This window comes from Canis aureus, chromosome 10 (genome assembly GCF_053574225.1).
Source record: "Canis aureus isolate CA01 chromosome 10, VMU_Caureus_v.1.0, whole genome shotgun sequence".
NCBI classification, from domain to species: domain Eukaryota; kingdom Metazoa; phylum Chordata; class Mammalia; order Carnivora; family Canidae; genus Canis; species Canis aureus.
This window is the reverse complement of record NC_135620.1, coordinates 54,880,066-54,894,995: the sequence shown is the minus strand read 5'-3', so window position 1 is coordinate 54,894,995 and position 14,930 is coordinate 54,880,066. Positions and strand designations below refer to the sequence as shown.

Here is a 14,930-nt window from a genome sequence, read left to right as displayed (position 1 = left end):
TCTCTCTCTCCCCTCTGTGTGTGTCTCATGAATAAATAAATAAATCTTTAAAAAAAAAAAAAAAAAGAAGAGGAAGTTTTGCTTAGCCCTTTACATTCCATCATCATATGATTGTTAAAATTATGTGATAAGCCAAGGCACTATGTCCTCCTTCCCTGCTGTAAGACCTGTAGGCATTTTCATCAAGGAACAGTCATCTAGGCACTAACATCAGTGGCTATACAACAGACTGGTAAAAGAATGGCTCAGACTTGTAGCGCAATGCACCTCAAGCTACATTTGGGTTTAGCACCAATCCAAGGAGCCCTCATGATGCTGAGGGTACTAGCAAAGCACAATTTTAAAAAGTAAAATAGTCTCTAGACTAACTTTATTTTGCTTAAGGAAAGAAATTATCCAAGTATCCTGATCCATTCATGAAGGATCAGAAATAGGTTCTGAGAACCGAACACAAATCACTGAGAACCAAAAGGTCAAAGGGCTTAGACTGAACCCAGAACAGGAGTTCAGAAGATCACAGTGTTCAGAAGATCACAGTGGAAGAGATTCATACAGAATGTAATTTAAAAGTTATCTTTACCATGTATGAATCCTTTTCACAACAGCCCCAATAAGCAATCTTTCACTTCTGCCCTAAGTCCTCCTCACCAGGAGCAGATCAGCTGGGAGGGCTTGCTTCTCCAATCTGTCTCCTAAGATCTGTCTGCCTACAATCTCCATTCAGGGAGTCAGTACAATCTGACGGCTAACAGGCTTTGGAATTAGAAAGACCTTGGTTTGGGGATCCCTGGGTGGCGCAGCGGTTTGGCGCCTGCCTTTGGCCCAGGGCGCGATCCTGGAGACCCGGGATTGAGTCCCACGTCGGGCTCCTGGTGCATGGAGCCTGCTTCTCCCTCTGCCTGTGTCTCTGCCTCTCTCTCTCTCTCTCTCTCTCTCTCTGTGTGACTATCATAAATAAATTTAAAAAAAAAAAAAAAAAAGAAAGACCTTGGTTTGAATTGTGAAGTCACTAAATAACTGTATGACCTTGCATAGATACTTCTCGGAGCCTCAGTTCCATCATCTGTAAAATAAAAATAGAACCCACCTTGCAATCCATGTTATGTTGATAGGCTCGTACAACATCTAAATAGAATAGACCCTCAAAAAATTATTAGTAACAGTTGTTTTACTTCCTCTTTGATGAAGAGCTTTTCAAAAATTTGAATATTCCTATTACAACCAACCTGTCCTTGCCAAGTTTTCTCTTTTCCAGTTTCTTTAACCACCATTCCAATGATTACCGCCCCTTACCATTCTGGCCCTTTCTTTAGTTCACACACTCGAGGTCGTCACCAATCTTCAGCATAAAGCGTTCAGAACCAAACATAATATGCCAGGAGAGGTCTGCCTAACACAAAGTAGAGCAATATCATGAACCCTCCCTTGTTCTGGAAACCACACTTGTAATAATGGATTCAAGAGAAAGTCACACTGCCATCATTAAAATAGAGGAAAACTAGACAAAACAACCTGCATGACTGGCCAGTATAAACACAACCTCATGGGTTACAGAGAATATGGAGACCACAGAGGCTTATACTAATGGCACTATAAGAGTCCAAAACATTAAGATAAGTTTTCACTATGTTGCTTTGACCTTAGCAGTTCCCCCAACTGTAGATTCCTCCTTCAGAAAGGTCTCAACCTCAGAAGCCCAGACACTTTACCACCAGTTGGCATCTTCTTTGACACCGTTGATGTGACCACCGCTCAAGTAAGCAGTTCTCCCAACTGTAGATTCCCCCTTCAGAAAGGTCTCAACCTCAGAAGCCCAGACACTTTACCACCAGTTGGCATCTTCTTTGACACCAGTTGATTTGACCACTGCTCAAGTAAGAAGATTTCTGGGGTTCCTTCCATAATCTTAATGTTACTCTCCTAAAAACAGGTGTGCTTAAGTGGCTCAGTTGGTTAAGCATCCAACTCTTGATTTCAGTTCAGATCATGATCTCAAGGTCAAGAGATTGAGTCCCCTGTCAGGCTCCCTGCTTACAGAGCCTACTTAAGATTCTCCCTCTCCAAAAAAAAAAAAAAAAAAAAGATTCTCCCTCTCCCTCCCCCTTTGTCCTTCCCCCTGACCTGCTCTCTTGAGAGTTTTCTCTTTAAAAAAAAAAAAAAGTTACTCTCCTTAAAAAAAAAAAAAAAAAAAGAAAAAGAAAAAATCCCTTTCTTTCTCTCCCTGGCCTTCTGCTTTGTACCTTTACCACAAGGTGTGTGTGGGAAAGGAGGAGAGGGTAGAAAGAAGGTGCTAGCTTCTTTGCAGGACTCCTAAACTGGAAAGGATAAAGAGCGGTGGACAAGACTCCAAAGTTTGAAAAATATGGTTTATCTCAAGCTGGGTTTTCCAAAGAAACTCAATACTTTTAAGTATAGATGGTCCCAGACTTATAATAGTTCAACTTACAATTTTTCAACCTTATCCTGGTGCAAAAGCGATATACATTCAGTAAAAATTGTACTTCAAATTTTGAATTTTTAATCTTTTCCCAGGCTAAGGATATACAGTATGATACTCTTTTGTGATCCTGGGCAGGGCAGCAAGCTGCAGCTCCCAGTCAGCTACAAGATCATGAGGATAAAGAGCCAACACATTTATAATCAATCTGTACCCAATCATTCTGTTCTTCACTTTCTGTACAGTAATCAATAAATTACATGAGATATTTAACACTTTATTATAAAATAGACTTTGTGATAAATGACTCTGCCCAACTGTGAGCTAATGTAAGTGTTCTGACCATGTTTAAGGTAGGCTAGGCTAAGCCATACTGTTCAGCAGGTTAGAGGTATAAAATGCATTTTCAACTTACGATACTTTCAACTTACGATGGGTTTATTGGGACACAACCCCGTAAGTTAAGGAATATCTGTATCTGTACTCTGAATTCTCAGCCACACATACTCAAGTTAAATTAAGTACAAAAATGAATATCAAAAGCCAGCCAATTATTTTGGATTATCCGTACCTACTATATTTCCTGTTCAGTAGGGCAGAAAATAGAACTGAATATAACTTCTGTTTGATACAATACTTGGGTACTAGAGCTATGTGTGAAAATGACCGAAGGAGATCATGCATAGAGTTATAGAATAGCACCTATACATTAAATATCCAAGTAAATCTGAATTATTTTTTATAATACACTCTTGAAGAAACATAATACTGAGAGGAGAAAAGCAAATACTTTGAAAAGCAACAATAATTGCTAATAGTTCTGCTGTATACTACTCATTTGATCCCTGAAGTAGTGCTACAAGGCAGGCAAGACAGATGAATGACACAACACATGAAGGCACTCTATAAATGGCAAAACATAACCCAAACATACATAAGAGGCTGACATTAGAATACCCATTTTGGAGGTGAGAAAATGAAGATGCAGAAAAATTTCTGCATTATGTGGAAAACTGGCATGTTTCATTCCTAGCCCAGAGTTTGTTCTATCACACCACAATGCCACCTCTCCACAACTCTGCTCCAGTGGCTATTTTAACAGTGACCAGACAAGCAATCCTCATCACAAAGGCCACAGCTCACAGGATGCAGGCCCTAAATCTGAATTATTTGACCCATTAGATCCATCACATTCTGGAGCCCATCTAGGTTCAAATCCTGGTTCTATACTTACTAGTTGTTTGATCTTGGGGAAGTTACTTTATGATTCTCTGTCTTAGTGTCTTCATCTGCAAAATGGAGACAATAATAGTATCTACCTCAGAGGGCTGGTATGAGGATTAGAAGAGAAGAGTTAAAAACACAAAGCCCATGGAATAGCACCTGACTCTTAAAGGGAATATCCTAAGAGCTCTATATTATATTAGAGTATAATACACTAGTATACTAGTATACTAGTATACTAGTATACTATATACTAGTATACTCTAGTATAATATAGGATATATTAGTATAGTATAATATATTATACTATATATTAGTATACTATATATATCCTAAGAGCTCTATATTATACTGGAGTATATTATACTATAATAGCATACTATTTAATTATATTAACTATTCAGTAAATATTAGCAATTATTATACTAAAATATAAGGAAAACAACACTTTTTTTGAACATTCAAAACTATATATTTTACTTCATACTGCACCTAAATTTAAAATAATTTTTATATTGATGAAATCAGAGACTTTCTTCATTTTGCTATCTGTTCTATTGCAAGCAGTAGCGTATTCTATCCTATTAGGATCATGGCTGGGAAGACCTGCAAAGCCCTCCCACACATGGAGAAATGATGACCCCCAATGGCTGAACACAGGCATTTGTACCACCCACTCCCTCTACCTCACAAGGGACACATCCTAGCTTCCTTGGTCCTGCTATTACACTCATCACATATCTGCACACTGCTGTTCTTAGACTCTCAGTACTGATATTTGCTAGAATGAAGTTGTTGTTCAACCACCTAACCTTACAGCTAAAGGAGCTAGAAAAAGAATAATGAATGAAGCCTAAAGCCATAGAAGGAAGGAAATAATAAAGATTAGAGCAGAAATAAATATAGAAACTAAAAAAACAATAGAAATAAGGAGCTGGTTCTTTGAAAAAAATTAATAAAATTGACAAACCTCTTGCCAGAATTGTCAAAAAGAAAAGAGAAAGGACCCAAATAAATCAAATGAATAAAATCACAAATGAGAAGCGAGAAATAACCAACACAGAAATACAATTATAAGAGAATATTATGAAAAACTATATGCCAACAAATTGGACAACCTAGAAGAAATGGATAAATTAAAGAATCAATCCCATTTACAATTGTACCAAAAACAAAATAAATTCAAAAATGGATTAAAGACGTAAATGTGAGAAACCATAAAAATCCTAGAAGAGAACACAAGCAGTAACTTCTTTGACATTAGCCATAGAACTTCTTTCTAGATATGTCTCCTAAGGTAAGGGAAACAAAATAAAAAATAAACCACTGGGATTACATCAAAATAAAAAGCTTCTGCACAGTAAACTAAACAACAAAACTAAAAGGCAAACTCTGGAATAGGCGAAGATATTTGCAAATGATATATCTGATAGTTATCCAAAATATATAAAGAACTTATACTACTCAACACCCAAAAGATGAACAATCCAGTTAAAAATGGACAGAAGACATGAATAGACATCTTTCAAAGAAGATATACAGATGGCCAACAGACACATGAAAAGATGCTCAACATCCTCATCATCAGGGAAATGCAAATCAAAACTACAACAATGACCTATCACTTCACAACTTTCAGAATGGCTAAAATCAGCAACATAAGAAACAACAGTATTGGTGAGAATGTAGAGAAAGGCGAATGAATGCTCTTGCACTGTTGGTAGGAATGCAAATATAGCCACTCTGGAAAATATTAAGGAGGTTCCCCAAAAAGTTGGAAAAGGGGGTAGGGGCACCTGGGTAGCTCAGTTGGTTAAGTGTCCAATGCTTGCTTTCAGCTCAGGTCATGATCTCAGGGTCCTGAGATCCAGCCCTGCACCAGGCTACACACTCAGTGAGGTCTGCCTGAGATTCTTTCCCTCTCCCCATCCCCCTGTTCACATGCTCTCTCAGATAAATAAATCTTTTCTTAAAAAGGTTAAAAACAGGGATCCCTGAGTGGCGCAGCGGTTTGGCGCGTGCCTTTGGCCCAGGGCGCGTTCCTGGAGACCCGGGATCGAATCCCACGTTGGGCTCCCGGTGCATGGAGCCTGCTTCTCCCTCTGCCTGTGTCTCTGCCTCTCTCTGTGTGTGACTATCATAAATAATAAATAAAAATTAAAAAAAAAAAAGAAAATTACTTTAAAAAAAAAGGTTAAAAAGAGAACTACTCTATGCTTCAGCAATCATAATACTAGATATTGAGCCAAAGAATACAAAAATACTAATTCAAAGAGGGATGCTTACCTGGCTCAGTCAATGGAGCATGCAACTTTTGATCTTGGGTTGTGAGTTCAAGCCCCATGTTGTATGTGGAGATTACTTAAAAATAAAATCTTTTTTTAAATGGGGGGATTGAATGAATGAATGAATGAATGAATGAATAAATAAATAAATACATTTTTAAAATGGGGGTATTGAAACACCTGAGTGGCTCACCAGTTGGGCATCTGCTTTCAGCTCAGGGCGTGATCCCAGATCCAAGATCAAGTCCCACATCGGGCTCCTTGCAGGGGGCGTGCTTCTCCCTCTGCCTGTGTCTCTGCCTCTCTCTCATGAATAAATAAATCTTTTTAAAAAATAAAGTAAAATAAAATGGGGGGATATATGCACCCCAATGTTTATAGCAGCACTATCTACAACAGTCAAATTATAGAAACAACTCAAATATCCATCAGTGGATGGATAAAGAAGATGTGGTGTGTATCTATAAAATGGAATATTACTCAGCCATTAAAAAAGAATGAAATCTTGTCATTTGCAACAACATGGATAGAATTAGAGAGCATTATGCTAAGTAAAATAAGTCAGAGAAAGATAAATACCATATGATTTCACTCATATGTGAAATTTAAGAAACAACAAAACAGGGATCCCTGGGCGGCGCAGCGGTTTAGCGCCTGCCTTTGGCCCAGGGCGCGATCCTGGAGACCTGGAATCGAATCCCACATCGGGCTCCCGGTGCATGGAGCCTGCTTCTCCCTCTGCCTGTGTCTCTGCCTCTCTCTCTCTCTCTGTGTGTGACTATCATAAATAAATTTAAAAAATTAAAAAAAAGAAACAACAAAACAAGCAAAGGGAAAAAGAGGAGGAGAGGCAAACCAAGAAACACACTCTTGGAGAACAAACTGATGGCTAGCCTTAGAAGGGAGGTTGGGGAGGAAGGGAGGAAGTAGGTGATGGGGATTAAGGAGTGCATGTGTTTTGATGAGTACCAGGTAATGTATAGTAGTATTGAATCACTATATTAGGGATGCCCAGGTGGCTCAGCAGTTTGGTGCCGCCTTCCGCCCGTGGTGTGATCCTGCAGTCCCCGGATCCAGTCCCACGTTGGGCTTCCTGCATGCAGCCTGCTTCTCCCTCTGCCTGTGTCTCTGCCTCTCTCTCTCTCTCTGTGTGTGTCTCTCATGAATAAATAAATAAAAATTTTAAAAAAGAATCACTATATTATGTACCCAAATATTACACTATATGTTAACTAGAATTTAAACAAAAACTTAAAAAAAAAAAAGAATTAAGTTGCTGCTCTAACTGCATTTGCTCAATAGATACTAAAGATGTCATGGAAGACCAAAGGGAATATGGAGAAGAGAAATTTTAGGAGCTGACAGTCACAAGAGAATGAGAAGGGATTTCTTTTTTTTTTTTTTTTTAAGATTTTATTTATTAATTCATGAGAGACACAGAGAGAGAGGCAGACACATAGGCAGAGGGAGAAGCAGGCTCCATGAAGGGAGCCCAATGTGGGACTCGATCCCAGAACCCCATTAAAACAGAACTACTCTATGCTCCAGCAATCATAATACTAGATATTTAGCCAAAAAACACAAAAATATTAATTCAAAGAGGGGTCCCTACCTGGCTCAGTCAATGGAGCATGCAACTTTTGATCTTGGGGTTTTGAGTTCAAGCCCCATGTTGTGTGTGGAGATTACTTAAAAATAAAATCTTTTTTTAAATGGGGGGATTGAATGAATTTATTTATTTATTTATTTATTTATTTATTTATTTATTTATTTATTTATTTATAAAATGGGGGTATTGAAACACCTGAGTGGCTCACCAGTTGGGCATCTGCTTTCAGCTCGGGACATGATCCCAGTCTAGGATCATGTCCCGAGCTGAAGGCAAACGCTCAATCACTGAGCCACCCAGGCGTCCTGAGAAGGTATTTCATAACAGTGGTCAGACTACTGAGAAGGAGCTAAAAACAAGAACACTCTGTTTTTCCAAGACCAGTTGGCCATTGGGAAGAGTATTTCTATTTATTAGTGTGATTATCCCAGAAAGCAAATACCTGATGGTTATACCAAGTCCACACTGTGGCATGTCTGAAAAACCACTGAGCTATTCTGTTGACCCGTGCACATACCCGACTCCACTGCAGAAATTTTAGTGGATTATCAAACAACGTGCCCAATTATCTGAAAAGGCCATTAAAATACTTCTCCTTTAAAGTACTAAATTAGTGCTTGCTTCAGCAGCACATATACTAAAGTATTAAATTACTTTTCTAACCACATATCTATGTGAGGCTACATTTTCTTCACATGCTTCAGTCAAAACAACATATCAAAACGGACTGAATGCAAAAGAAGGTAAATATCTGAATGTCTTCTATTCAGCCAGATTCAAAAGTAATCTGCAAAGATGTAAAGCAATGCCAGTCTTCAAAATTAATTTTTTAAATCATTGTTTTTCATTTCTTGATTCCCTTATCCATATATTAGGGATAAGAATTGTATTGATTTAGAAGTACACACCTTTCATGTGGCTTGCTTTGATGAATGGGATATTAGCAAACATGATGCAAGCAGAGCTTGAAAAAGTAAAGATTGTTTGCCCACTTTCTTGCCTCTTTTGGAATCCAGGCAGCATTCCAAGAAGCCCAGACTAGCTGGCTGCACACAGTGTGGCCCAACAAACAGCCAGTACAAATAGCTGCTCTTTTGAGTGAGGTATAGACCATCCAGCTATAATCAAGTCACCAGATGACTAGAGTCACATGAGCGACTCCAGGTAAGACCTGCACAAGAACTGCCCAGGTAAGCCAGCCCAAACTGCTGGTCCACAGAATTATGAGTTATATTATTGTTTGAAGACACTAAATTTTGAGATTTCATTTTATACAATAATAGTTAACCAATATCAAAGCATACATATCCTTTAGTAATATTTACATTTTGCCATTTGGTAAGGAAAAAAAGATTTAAATATTAATGGAAGAATATTTATTTAAATAACTGTTTAAACTCACATGGGATTCTGTGTTAAAGTTCTTTCACATAAATATATTAGACCAGTTCTCAGTGGGTAGCCCACAGAGCCCTGAGGATCTCCAAGGTCAAAAATATTTTTATAATAATACTGTTTTTCATTTTTCACAATATTAACATTTATAGTGATGATGCAAAAGTACTGATTGAGTAGTAACACTGCTGGTGCCTTAGTACAAATCAATGCAGTGACACCAAACTATATCTGTCATGCACTTATAGTTCAAAAAACAATTTTTTAAGCCAGTTTCAATTAGGAATATCATTGATGAAGTAGTAAAAAGTATTAATTTTATTAACTCTTGGCCACTCAGTACATGTTTTTTATATTCTGTGTGACAAAATGAGAAGTATGCATAAAGCACTTCTGCATGCCAAAATATGATGGCCGTTTGGAGGAAAAGCACTTGTGTGACAAGTTAGGAATTGAATTACCTGTTTTCTTCATAGAACACCATTTTTACTTGAAAGACAAGTTATAATTATTTACACTTGGGTATTGGGCATTTTCTCAAAAATTAACAAAATGGACTTATCACTTAAAGGAAAACAAACAACAGATAGTATTTGTTGCTAATGATATGATTTGGGCTTTTGAGCAAAAATTAGGATTTTGGGGTATGCCTGGGTGGTACAGTCAGTTAGTATCCAACTCTTGGTTTCAGCTCAGGTCATGTTCTCAGAGTTGTGAGATTGACCATGTTGGATTCTGTGCTCAGCGTGGAGTTTGCTTAAGACGTTCTCTCTCTCTCTGCCCCTCCCCCCTCTAAAAGAAATAAATCTTTAAAAAAAAATTAGGATTTTGGAAAATTTATACCTGCCACCATTAGTTTAACAGCTTTCCAATTCTTAAATACTTTTCTGATGAGATCAATATGACTTTAAGGAATGTGAGGGGGTTTTTTCTATTGTATAATGAAAGGCGTTAACATCTGGAAGATCTGTATAACTCAGTGAACCAATATTTTCCAAATGACCAATGCATAATGTTACATGGGGAAGAGATTCAATGGGCAGATCAATGGATTTTAATGTAATAGAATACAACAACTTCATTGATTCCACAAGCAACTAACCCTTAAGAAACCATTATTTGCCAAGTTTTAATGGACTATCACAGAATATCCCTAATTATCTGAAAAAGCTTTTAAAGTGTTTACCCATTTTCCTAGTACATATCTGTGTGGGGCTGTTTTTTCTTCCCATGTTTCAATCAAAACAACAGATCAAAACAATATAGAAGTAGATGAGATCCTAGCATCTTCTATCAAGCTAGATTTTAAAGAAATTTGCAAAGATGCTACTTCTCTTATTGAATTTATTTTTTAAAGTTATTTTTCACAAAAATATTAATGAGATAAAATGTAATAGGTTTACTATTATTACTTTTAAATGAATCAATCAATAAATATTAAGAATGTAAAGGAGTCGGGGATCCCTGGGTGGCTCAGCGGTTTAGCACCTGCCTTCAGGGCAGGGTGTGATCCTGGAGTCCCAGGATCGAGTCCCGCGTCAGGCTCCCTGCATGGAGCCTGCTTCTCTCTCTCTCTCATGAATAAATAAATAAAATCTTTAAAAAAAAAAAAAAAAAAGAATGTAAAGGAGTCTTCAGACTTAAAATTTTGAGAACTGCTATAACTTCATACTACTCTGGGAAGTAGATAGAAGTGGTTTAATCTACTTTTTACAAACAAATAAATAGATTTGGTAAAGTTAAGTGACTTGCCTGTGATTTCCAGAACACGATTCACAATCCTGACTACATGTGAGAAATATTTGGAAGCTTTTAAAAATATCCACTAACTCTTCTGAGATAGGCACAGGCATATTTTTTAAGGTCCCAATGATTTGCAGCCCAAATTAAGAGCTACTGTCCTAGAGATTAACAGGCAAATTTATAATTAGGTTACAAACCTCACAAACACCAATCTGATAAACAAGTCTATAAAATACATTTTCTTTTATATTTAAACCATATTGCTGTAGGTCTTGAATCCACACAAAGATCAAACAAAGTTTTTTTGAAAAATTCTACCAGACTTCATTTTACTTACAGAATTCTTGCTCTGCCACTCAACAGGACAGTTGTAATCGTGCATGATCCAGGGATGGCTCAAAAGATTTTTCATAGAAATCCGTTTCTTTGGGTCCACCTAGTGGCCATTGAGAAGTAGCTAGAGATTAACATTTCAAATAGGGAACACAGAACTCCTTTCCTCCTGAGAACTCAAAATTCATCAGAACAGATGTAAACTTTATCATCATAAAAATGCTGCCAAAGACCTTAAAATGGCCTTGGAATAAATTCTTTAAAAAAGGCAATAGAGGCAAGAAAACTATAGCAACCAACACACGCTTAGAAGATAAATGTTTAACAAACATGAACTTCATTGGTATGGACATTATTCATGAAGTTCAGTCAATCTATTGTATGATGTAATAGTCTTTGCTGGAAAACCTATTCACAGGAAATATTCACCAATTTAATATTCAAGCAGCCACAATGCAGGGCATTCATAGTGAATATGCAATCTCTACCTCCGATGAGTTTACAATCACATAGAACAAGTTGAAAAGCACACCTTTCTTTTCCATTTGTAATTTTCAAATGTGAGGAGAGGAAAATTAATCAACAAAGATTAAGTTTTCTGGAGTTTAGAAGAAAGGATGAGGTGTTTTCAATCTCATTATGGAGATTTGGTGGTCTGGCCCTACTTAATCAAGGTGGGTGAGCCTGAGGTAAATTTTGAATAAAAACGAAGATGGCTTAATAGATGGAAAAACTGGAAGAGGGCAGCTAGGGTGGCTCAGTGGTTTAGCGCCGCCTTCAGCCCAGGGTGTGATCCTGGAGATCCAGGATGGAGTCCTACATCAGGCTCCCTGCATGGAGCCTGCTTCTTGCTCTGCCTGTGTCTCTGCCTCTCTCTCTCTCTGTGTGTCTCTCATGAATAAATAAATAAAATCTTAAAAAAAAAAAAAAAACTGGAAGATATTCTGAATACATAACAATGAAAAAAAACTGCACTAATAAGGTACTCATATTTTCAAAGTGTTTCCTATTTAACTCATTTTATCCTCATAACACTACAGAGCAGTGAGGCCAGGCTCAGAATCCCCATTTGACAGATTAGAACCAATTTAGGTGGCATGCCAATTGATTGTCAGGGCAGATACCTAGACTTTAGCACTCCCACCTTCAGTCCTCAGAGGCCATTCCCGTAAATCAGTGGTTCTCAAAGGGTGGTTCCATGACAAGCAGCATCAACAGCATCTAGAAGCTTGTTAGAAAGGCAAATTCCTAGTCCTGCTCCAGATCTATTGAATCAGAGACTCTCGAGTTGGCACCCAGCAATCTGTGTTTTAACAAGGCCATCTGGTAATTCTGACATGTGCTAAAGTTTGAGAACCATTGCACTAGGTCATGGGGTCCACCTGATTGTACACCAGCTCATTCAAGCATATATTCCCTATCTATTACACTATACACTTAATGTACAAGAGTGGGAGCAAGAAAGTGGAAGACAGTAAAGCAAGAGCAGGTCAGAGAAAATAGACAATGCTCAAGAAAAAGGAAGGAAAACCACATCAGCAAAGATACACAGTAGAGGTCTAAAAGAAAATGCATTTGCAACACAAGAAAGAAAGCATCTAGTGGAGAGCGGTAGACATAATGAATGAAATTTTTTTAAGCTAACAGAAAAACAGCAGTGTCCTCCAAAAATAGCAGTATCACAGACATGCTAAAGTTGGATCAAACAATTGCAGTAGACTTCTCTTATTTAAAAATAAATAACAAAGTTTACCTGTAGCATTTGTTGAAGAAGCAGAATGCTACTAGAAGAGAGCCACTTAGGAACCTCATATTTCCCTCTCTATAAAAAACAAAGAAATATTTAAGAGATTTAGGTTCAATCAGCCTTGACATAAATTTCTATGATAACAAAATGCTGTAGGTTTACTTCCAAGCTTGAAGATTTAACCCAACTATAAGATTTAGTAAATATCATTAACAACATTAGAAACATATTTCTTGCACTAAAGTAGAAAATCCAGGGATCCCTGGGTGGCGCAGCGGTTTGGCGCCTGCCTTTGGCCCAGGGCGCGATCCTGAAGACCCGGGATCGAATCCCACATCAGGCTCCCGGTGCATGGAGCCTGCTTCTCCCTCTGCCTGTGTCTCTGCCTCTCTCTCTCTCTCTCCCTCTGTGACTATCATAAATAAATTAAAAAATAAATAAATAAATAAAAAAGAAAATCCAATAAATTAACTATTGTCACCTTTACAGTAGCCACATAACAGAGAAGGACTAAAACACAAAGAATATAACTGGAATACATAAATGTGGGGGCTTTGGAATCTGTAATGTGATTAAACGGACAGCCAGCACACATCATTGTCAATTTTCTTACCGCTAAGGCAAATTTTAGTTTATAATCTCAGAACAATTATCAGTTGACAAAATGAGGTAGGAGAAAAGCATATTTGGTGGTAGGACATAGGCTGAGGTAAAAAACAAGTCACATATCATCCACAGGACATAATTCACAATCATTGAGGGAAACTGATGAAAGCTATTTTCTAAGTGCATATTTCGGGACTGGAAGAGACTCAGGAGACAAACGTTTACAATCTAGGATACTTAGAAATTGGAGTTACCATGTCATCAACCAAACACAAGACCAGGGGCTAGCTAAACACTAATATGTTATAGAACATCTCTTTACACAACCTGCCACTCACTTCTTTCCCAATTCAGAGGAAATAATATAATCATTTCTCTCAGCAATGAACAAATTGTTTAATGATGCCAGGATAAAAGGTAAATTATTTGAAAAAATTAAGATTGAGCTTTAATTCAGAGTTTACACCCAATTAATTTCATCCAGATTAAAGAGGGAATGCAAATACAAAGCCACAGAGTACTTAAGTAAAAAATAGGTGATTATTTTTCGAATCTTTCTAAACATGACAGCAAAGCCAAAAACTATAAAGACTAACAGTTGACATTTCTGTATAATAAAACAGCACTAAGAAAGTTAACTAAAAAAAAAAAAAAAGTTAACTAAAGGGATGCCTGGGTGACTCAACGGTTGAGCATCTGCCTTTGGCACTGGGCGTGATCCCAGAGTCCTAGGACAGAGTTCCACATCAAACTCCCTGCATGGAGCCTGCTTCTCCCTCTGCCTGTGTCTCTGCCTCTCTCTCTGTGTCTCTCATGAATAAATAAATAGAGTCTTTAAAAAGAAAAAAAAAGAAATGTTTTTTTTTTAAAAAGAAAAGAAAGTTAACTAAAAGCAAATTGAGGAAAGAAAATTTTTTTCACCTAAATAACTAAATATTAATAAACTTCATCACATAAAAAGCTCTTACAAATTACTAAGATTTCACCACCAGCCAACCTGTTCTACCCACATTTTCCCCCATCTCTGCAAATGGCCAAAATACAGTCATCTTTAATTCCTTTTTCTCACAGTTCACATCTGATCCACTTGTCACTACTTCCACCATGCCACTAGCAACTCCCATCTAGCATACTGCAAGATGCTCCTAACTGATGTTCCAAATTCCACTATTGCCCCTCCCACCCGCCAGTCTAGTCTCCAATGACCACCATCAATGTTCTCTTAAAATATCGGGTCATGTCATGCCACTTTACCACTCAAAACTCTCGAATGCTTCCCCAGATCACTCAGAATAAAATCCAAATACCTTATTCTGGTTCCAAGGCCCTGCATGCATGTTCTATATCCCCCATATTCACCCAACTCCTTGTCCCTTTCAGATTCACCTCCTAATTCTCCTTCTCATTCACCAAACTACAGTCACATGTCAAACACAGTCCAACCTCAGGGCCTTTGCACTGTTTGTTTCTTCTGCCTTATAGTGCTTTCCCCAAACATCAGCAGAACTTTTGCCTCAATCTTCAGGTCTCCACTCACACACTAGTCATATC

General features: G+C 37.7%; 1 protein-coding gene across 8 annotated transcripts in view; it reads right to left on the bottom strand.

Annotated features, from left to right (window-relative positions):
- The window catches only part of MELK (maternal embryonic leucine zipper kinase), a 95,644-nt gene that overhangs the window by 32,478 nt on the left and 48,236 nt on the right, over positions 1-14,930 (bottom strand). For 7 of the 8 annotated variants that reach the window (XM_077912549.1, XM_077912544.1, XM_077912543.1 and 4 more), the window contains 2 exons: positions 12,780-12,848; positions 11,031-11,129 (listed from right to left, as the gene is read on the bottom strand). The exons of the other annotated variant lie outside the window; for it this stretch is intronic. In XM_077912549.1, coding sequence (XP_077768675.1) covers positions 11,031-11,129; positions 12,780-12,848 — 168 coding nt within the window. The remainder of the gene's footprint in view (positions 1-11,030; positions 11,130-12,779; positions 12,849-14,930) is intronic. 8 annotated transcript variants of the gene reach the window in all.